This window comes from Hyposmocoma kahamanoa, unplaced genomic scaffold, assembly GCF_003589595.1.
Source record: "Hyposmocoma kahamanoa isolate Upper Pololo Valley unplaced genomic scaffold, ASM358959v1 303, whole genome shotgun sequence".
Classification (NCBI taxonomy): domain Eukaryota; kingdom Metazoa; phylum Arthropoda; class Insecta; order Lepidoptera; family Cosmopterigidae; genus Hyposmocoma; species Hyposmocoma kahamanoa.
Window position 1 is genome coordinate 1460657 of NW_020653784.1, and position 8703 is coordinate 1469359.

An 8703-nucleotide genomic window follows, 5' to 3' on the forward strand; every position below is an offset into this window, starting at 1 on the left:
CCACGCCGATATCGGTAAAATATGAGTACATAATTATCTATACTTGTATTTTATTTCCATCCTCTAAGATATTTGTACCACCTATTGTATAATAAATGCCATTCATCATTTATTCATAAAGCAACCATTTTGAGAAATGAATTTAACACTAATGGAATTGATTGACTCCCTTAAACTCTACTATATAAAAGAGATATGTATTCCAGAGCGATTGTGATATAAGATAATGAGACTGTATGCAAGCCGGCCGTCACGCTACGAGCGTAGTTGATCGTGTTATCCGGGCATCTTTACATCAATGTATCGGTAGAGGCGGGGTGGCGCCGCGTTGCCTAGCAACCAAAGCCGGCGCCGCAAAGGCTGTCACGCCGTCTCGAGTGTGGTTGAGGTGACTTACTAAAAGTAAGTCAGTTCGGTTGCTCTACGCCTTAACTACGTCTAAGTAGGTTTAGTAGACACTTCTTAATTTGACGTAGACTTATATAAGTTTTTTACTAGTAGGGTAAAATTATATATGTGTTGATTCGAATACAAAAAAGTGACGGGGCTAGATGAGCTTCCCTAACCTCTCACCACACAAAATTCTGTATTCTGAAAGTGACTCAATTCAAAATGTAAAATTTTTAAGTTTATGGAATATCACGATGTTTTTTACTTTGCCATGCTGGATTCATGCCGCTATGTTGAAGGCGCTAATCCAGCCCGATCGAAGGAATTATTTTATTTCTAGTTTGTCTTTAAACGACTTTACCATGTGTTTTAAAATATTGAGAATGAGATCCCTAATGTATTACGTGGTAAAAGTAATATGTTCAACTTATGTGTGAACAGTCGCAGCTATCTGATGATTTGATAATCGTAGCCTTTGCAATGACCTCAAACTATGTTAAGTGTGAATGGAATTACACGTTTTTTGTACAAATCTACACATGTCCGTAGACAATTTTGTCGCCGAGGTTCCGCTTGAAAGTGGCTAATCTGAACTATTAAGGTCTATATCTTATGTTGAATAGTGAGTGTTCTAAAGGGGGATCAAGATGGTCGTTCCGGCGAGCGCGTGCGACGCGCGTCGTCGGCGCCATGCGCCTGCACCCGTGTGGTGATCGTGTCGGGCAACGCTAATAAGCCCTTCTGCACTCATCAAGCGTGCACGAGCTTGGGATCGAAACTACTAGTTTCGCTTTGTCACAAATTTGATTTAAGTACTATAGTAAAATCAGGTTATGCGAAGGTTTAGGCCGTTGTCCTCCACGCTGGCCCAATCGAGGAATTCACGTTTTCAGAGGGTGGTGGATCTCCTTCGACTGACGATGATTTCCATCAACGAAAAGCTAATGAAGTCCTTTTGAGTACGTCACAACAGCACAAATGACAGTACAAAATTTGTAGTCGTTATAATTTGTTTTTTGCTTTTCGTCAGAATGTTGTTTTTTTTCATTGTGTTTTTCTTGTTTGTGCTATCATTTTTTTTTGTATCTATGTGTTGTGGCGTTGCAATAAATGTTTATTCTATTCGAAATTAAACTTTCCACATAAACCGCACAAACACGCGAGCCGCTTAGTGAAAAATGCGTGTACCTAAGTGCCATTTTCAGAATCGCGACCGCGTCAATGGATTTCGTATAATGATAACTTATTTGAATAAATAAGAGTCGTGCGTGGCCAGCCGCCTGCGACTAGCCTCTTAGTCGAAAATGGCACTTATTCTATAGAATAAGTACAGAAGACCGACCGAGAGTGGTTATTTAAGAAATTTAATAGGTCATTTTGGTATCAGCCTATACGTGATGAGCCAACTAATTAAACGAATTAAGCATAGGGTGTGATTGGTCGTAATTACCTACTAGTTGTGAAAATTGTTTAAATTACCTTCACGACAAAACGCAATATAATAATATAGTTCCCCTGGACGTATAATTATTTATCAAGAATGTTAATTTTTTTTTCTTATATAACCTGTGATAAAATTACTTGAAAAAGTACTTCTTTATCGGTACTTCCAATAGACATTGCTAAAGTATTTAAATCGATATAAATAAAAAAATACTGCTCGTCTTATGGTCTTTCTATCAATGTAATTAATTCTATGGTTGATTGTATTACACCTTTCATATCACGTGTTTTGAATAAATGTATTGATGATAGTATTTTCCTGACCTCGTCAAGCAAAGTTATTCCTCTTTTAAAATCCTATGGTTATTCAGACAGCATCAAATAACATATTTCCGACTTTCAGTAAAATATTTGAAAAAAACATTTTTACAAATAATCGACGTAGCGCACATTTTAGGTTTGTTCCACAAATCCCCACAACGTAGTACTTGTTACGCAGTTATATATATGAGAAAAGATCCACCAATATTACCTATACTAAATTTGTAGGTGCCTATGTAGGTATAATATAATAATTCAGTATTGTAGAAATAAATGACATTAAAGAAATATATGTTTTTTTTATATAACACTCTGACGGGACGAATAAGACATGGGCCGGGTAGTAAGCGACACGCCTGTTCATAATAGTTGCAACGCCACTTAGAGCTTCAAACCGCAAAGACTGGAAGGGCACTGCCACTGCACCCATCACTCTGTGACATATCTTGACAAGTCCCTTCAAAACCGGAACGCAGTAATGCTCGCATTTCTGCTTGGCGGCACGAATAGGTAAGTGGGCAGTACTTCACTGGACAAACTCTTTCACAAGAACCTCTACTGCTATGTTTAGGTGAGTTAATCTCTTCCAAAGAGAAGCATATAACTGCAATTTAATTGACTTGATGACTTGTTCGTTCCGTAGCTTACGTCATTCCAGAAATTCATTTATGGAGTAGTTGCATTATATTTATTTCACGTGTAAATTCATTTAGAGGCAATTCTCTTAGGTCACTAGGTAAAGTAAGTAAAGTATGGACTATTTTCAATGCTTGATAATCGGCACTTTAACATTATATCATTTTTAACTAAAATTGTCATGTCATCATTTTAATTACTTAACTTACTTAACTTCAGATGTGTCGGGCCATTGTAAGAGAGCGGAATATGTACCCTGTGTTACAGTATTCCGGCTTCCACACTCTGACTTGATCTACAAAAGGACCAAGTTGGAAAATGTCTTGATATTATCAAACATAATTTTGAAGTTGTATATTATTTACGTATATTTTAACTTTCTACAATAAAGTGTTATTTTGTGGAAACTGAACAAAAAATAAGAATAAGCTAACACAGCACAATAATTTGCTCTACATTGTCCATCATCTACGGTGTTCTGATTGCTGCTGTTATTCCACGTTATATAATATTAAGGTTTGTAGTCTTCAATACGGTGAAAAGGGTGTATACCGATTTGACTATCTGTAATTATAAAACTTATTACGCACGGATTCCAAGACTCATGAATTGTAAATTTAAAAGACGAAAACAAAGAAAAATTAAAGTAAGGGCTATACTAGAGTATATTTCCAAATGTATTGGTACCTACCGAAATAAAGGTATTCATAGACAACGGTATAACATAAGCAACTCGAGGTTTGATGGGACATCTCCAACGCTCTGCAGCGATCAGAATTAGTCGGCGGAACTTTGGTGTTAACGATTCCCATTGGCTTAGGTACAGTGAACTCGTTATAAGATTACTCTGTAAGTCATGTAAAACTGATTAGTAGTAGCATTGACTTACAATTATATGGACGTCGGGTTCGCGTTAAGAAGTGTCCGAACTTATAGGGCGTTACAATCGTATACAGAGCGTCATTCACGCTTTAGTCTTCGTTTGTTCGACTGACAGCGAAGCAAGCAAAATTAGACAGTACTGTGATGACATTACAATTTAAATTCAACGTTTTAGCTTTTTCATATTCCTTTACATGTCACTACGTTTAAATAGGTTGACTTGGGACATTTTTTTCGTGGTTTTTGTATTAGACCCGTCGTCCATTTATTTGTAAGTCAATGTGTGGTAGCGATGAAAGAGACTCGGCCTTTTAAGGCGTTTTATATTGACTCTACTCCATTTTACAGGACTCGACTGTAATATTAAGACTGGAGGTTCGAGTTTTTATTAATAACTCGGTCGTTATACTAAAAGACTTAAACGACTTATACGACTTGAACGACTCGAGTTGTTTGCAATGGATTTATACCTATTTTAGTCTTATTAAACCCGAAGTTTAAAAAATAAAAATGACGTAGTAGTATGTAGTAAATAATCACGTTTATTTACTTATAATAAAACTTAGGATTCAAATAGTGATTTCAGTAATAGGTACGAGATTTTAAGACCTAATCGTGTAATGATTGCATACAATACTTTTTCTGCGAGTAAATTGAAATAATGAAATACAACCAATATTTAAAAGTCTATCGATTATTGGTCTGTAACCACTTTTCTTATTATGAAGTCCTAGTACTTTTATTTAAACTTTTTTAGAAAGCCATGCACAGATACAATTTATCTGTAATATATAGAACAAATATATACATAAAAATCTCGCCTGTCACCAGCAGAGACTGTGGACCTCCACTTAATACGTTCATAAATACTATGTTTCATTCATCATTACGATCAAACGACCGTATCAGACACTAAAATTTGATAAAATACTTTGACTGTTGGGTTCTGTATCCATTTATTTTTATATGAAAGAAACAAATAATTCCCTAAAAACAAATTCTTGAATTGGTTATAATTAAGTGACTTCTGTGACCAAAGCTACGTTAACGTTATCCATCAATCGTAAAATACATATCTTGTGGATAGAAATAAAATTACGCCATACGGTTCATAACTCGCGACTCCCGAGGCTATAAGGCGCCAGTCGTTTTAGTCGTTTTAGTCCTACAAGTCTTTTAAGCTTCCTAGGGTTAAAAGACTTCGACTCGAATTAGTCTTCAGTTTTGGTCTTATGACTCAAGAGTTGAGGGTTATCTACGTCAGAAGACAAGAGGCACATAATCATTCCATTAATGGAGATATTACCTCATATATCACCAATCCGCCAATGAAGCAATACAGAAATACTTGCGTCATTTCAATTAAACATAACATAATATAAAACAAGAATTCCATACTACCAATAGAAATCTGAAAGAAAAATAAACAAGGCGGTGAGATTCATTATCGTATATCAAACAGACGGCGTTTAGAAGCAGCTGGTAAGAAATAGTTTATTGGGGTAAGAACAAACGTTTTGCTGACAACTAACATCTAATAATATTATCATGTGCCGTTTTTGTTAAAGTTATAACACATTTTTAAGATATAAGTATACGATGAGAAAATCAACTTACAGAGCTTAATTTGATAACCATGAAACAAATTGGTATCGCTATTGAGAAGAATTGGAACAAAATTGCTGGGCTGAATATTTCTGTCACCTCGTTCGTGTACCTGGTAATTAAGAGAGACAGTATATGACCATATGTGTATATGTAAGACGTCAATGCAAAGCAAGATCAGAACTCTAGTTTATTATAATCACTCCAGTATGTGTGCATTATCTTACAGCTAGTAAACATGTATAAAGTGCCGGTCAAAAGGATACAAACCAAACAACTTTCTTGTATCGTTTAACACATCTCACAAAACGTTTATGGACATTTTCATCCAAGTCGTCTACATAATGCTCGTTTACTCCAATTCTAACATCAGCTTGTTTTGAACTTTGATCGTGTTTAGAAATGTGATTTAGACCTTCACAAAGGTTTTCTAAATTATTCCTGATAATTTTTAGTTGTGTCCTAGCTTGAATATAGTATGTTACGATGAGGATATCATAGGATAAATGACCATGACCAGTCAATAAAAATGGTGCAGTTTCTATGAAAACGCCTAACATGTAGCTGAAACAAGGAATAATTATGGCAAAATAATTACATTAATTACATGATTTATAGCTAAGGAATTTAGCGTTGAATGATCACTAAAGAAACGGAATACGGTTTTTTTGAAGATATAAGAAAGGACACCCATTATGCTGATCCTGATTAAATTATCTAATGCCGTGGTTCAATCGTGATCGTCTTCTTAACACCCTTGACAGCCTAAACATGGGAGGGTGAGCCTCCCACGTAAGGCCTGTATCTATAATCAGTTCCAGATTCTTTACATAATTAGACTGTGGGATTACGACGTCCTTAAACATCTTTTGCAAGCATGCACATTGTCACAAGACGATTTTAAGCCTAAGTTTCCGAGGATGATTGTTGACATTTGGAATGGTTAACATTGATGCCAAAGGTCCTCATTAATCAACGCATTTGCATCATCGATGTCACTGATATTAACTTAGCATACAAATGGTAAGAACATTGATGCTGTATGAAAACAGATTTATTAAAACAGAAAACGAGAGAGGGTTCCGCCCTGAGGTACCCCTGATGTGAGTTAACACCAGTGTGAGTAAAACGATCTGCACAAACGGTTTCGCTTGGCCTGGCGATTACGGTGACAAGATGCGAACTGAAAATTACATAGATGTTTAGGTGGTCGACAGTTGCAAGGAAAAGTTTATGATCTACAGCATTGAAGGCATTGGAGAAATCGATCAGGTGTGTTTAGCAATCCAGGGCAACTGTCCTGTCAGATCGAAGGATTTTTTCTCTGTGCTCGATCTTTGCATTAATAATTGAACATTCTACATTTTGTGCATTTTTTTTACGATGGTTAAAATGATTGTGAAAAAACTCGTTGTTAAGTAAGTTCTCTGTCCTTAGTTTGAAGCTTATACTACATTGCGTTCAAATACATACCCTTTCCAAGACTTCGTTTCAAAAGGAAAATACGAAGCTATGAATGTGTTATCATTTTGCAACTTTTTCAAGATAAATAAAAGAAGCCAAACTATAACGGTGACCGTGATTATGTTCATAAATTTCTTATGCAAGTTGTGAGCAAATTTTTTATTTTCTTCCAACGTTTTAGCGTCTTTTTCGCTGTCGGCGTCAAATATTGGATCTGTAAGAAAGAAAAGTGTAACAAAAGTATAAATTCAAATATAATAAATGATATACTCCTAATAATAATAATATCTACTATAAGTTCATGATGATGTGGAAAAATCAATTTAGCGTTAGTGATGGAAGTCGTAGGTTAACACCAGTTAACACCGTATGAAATATAGCAAATAGGTATCGAAACGTAACGCTGTCATCTGTTTATTTTGAATGGGATATGTAAGTAGCTAAGGTAGGGCTCAGGAGCACGCCTTGTAGGACCGATAGGTTACTATAACGAAAGACGTTACCGTTTAACAAAGTAAAGATTTTACGTAGCCTTGATGTTCCCAAAATGAGAGTAATCCATTTAACGCAGCAGTTCATATGAGGAACGGTAAAACTGGCTCCTTCTATTACCTTATCCATGTCGCCCCAATTCTTAAACAAAGAAAATATTAATTATATCCCGTATGTCAAAAGCTAAGTAGAATTCGAAAATAAACTTTACAATATCAAATAGTGCATTTACTACATGCTCATCCTCTGTGATGAAATAAGGTATTTTAATAATTATTCATCATACCCACGGAACCAACGATTTAGTTATTAATTGGCTATTGCTTGTCATCTATAAACATTTGCAACATTAAGAAACTAACGCGTAATAATTGATGCCTATGTAGGTATACTCTTAATGCCTTTGGACCTGAGAAGCACAAGGCCTGTTGATTAACAGTCTCAATAGCTGTAACACCGACTCAACATAGAAACATAAAAACATAGAAACTACTGAATTTTACATTACTAGCGCTACAAAGATGACATGCTGTGCCATGTAGATGAAAAGCCACACGAACATCAAAAGTCTATACAACTTGTAGCAAAAATTCAAGAATTTTGTTTTAGGTTGTATAAGGAACCCGCTTTGTCCAGTTTTATCTAAAAAATTATAAACATGAGTGAAAGATGCTGCTGCCATTGTTTTAATTTCTATTTGGTTATACATGGTTTTTGCTTTATAAGCCATAAAAAGTTTTCTAGTCTCTTTCTAATTTCTGATAATAATTGAATCTTAGTCTTAATTTCACAACGACTACAAGTCTAATAAAAATATCTTTCGACTTGGGGTTTAGGCTTTATACTTGTCACGGTTTATTATTTAATTAAAGCTAGATTATAATTAACTATACTCAGGGTGTATAGTTTTTAACTTTTCTGTGAATCGATAATGAGCAGTAATCACCTTGTCCTTATAACGCTTGCTTCCCAGGCAAGTTCGGGTGCGGAATTTGTGATTTACCTTCTTAAAATTAACATTCAAGCATGATTGTTTGTATGTGTGTATCCATAGATTCTTCGTACGTGAAGAGAGCATTAAACTGCAGTTGAATTGTGAAACAATTTTTCAAGTTAACAAAAGTTAATCGGTTAGCGTAAATTAATAAAAGTTATTAACAAAAGTTGTACTCTTATTTAATCAAATAAGTTATACGCGCGAACGCGTTTTCCACTAAGCGACTAGCTGCGGGCGGCTGGCCACTCGCGACTCTGTTTTACTTCAGAGTCGCGGCCGCTTCAATGGGTATGATATAATGACTTACTCGAATAAATAATTAGTCGCGCGCGGCCTACCATCAGCGAATAGTCGCTTAGTGGAAAATGCGTGTGAAATAAAATTTAATGGAAAATGGCACTTATTCAATATACAGAAGGCCGATCCAGAGCACTTATTTAAGAAATCGAATATTTTAATTTTTGTATCAGCCT

General features: G+C 35.4%; 1 protein-coding gene across 1 annotated transcript; it reads right to left on the reverse strand.

The window, feature by feature from the left end:
* Positions 1 to 3264: 3264 nt before the first annotated feature.
* LOC113229322 lies at positions 3265 to 7915 on the reverse strand. Its single transcript, XM_026462876.1, has 7 exons — positions 7742 to 7915; positions 7269 to 7374; positions 6751 to 6955; positions 5548 to 5841; positions 5290 to 5389; positions 3482 to 3637; positions 3265 to 3354 (listed from the first exon to the last, which is right to left on the reverse strand). Exons 1-7 carry the CDS (start codon positions 7913 to 7915, stop codon positions 3292 to 3294), a joined length of 1098 nt encoding a protein of 365 aa, XP_026318661.1. The 3' UTR covers positions 3265 to 3291.
* Positions 7916 to 8703: the final 788 nt, after the last annotated feature.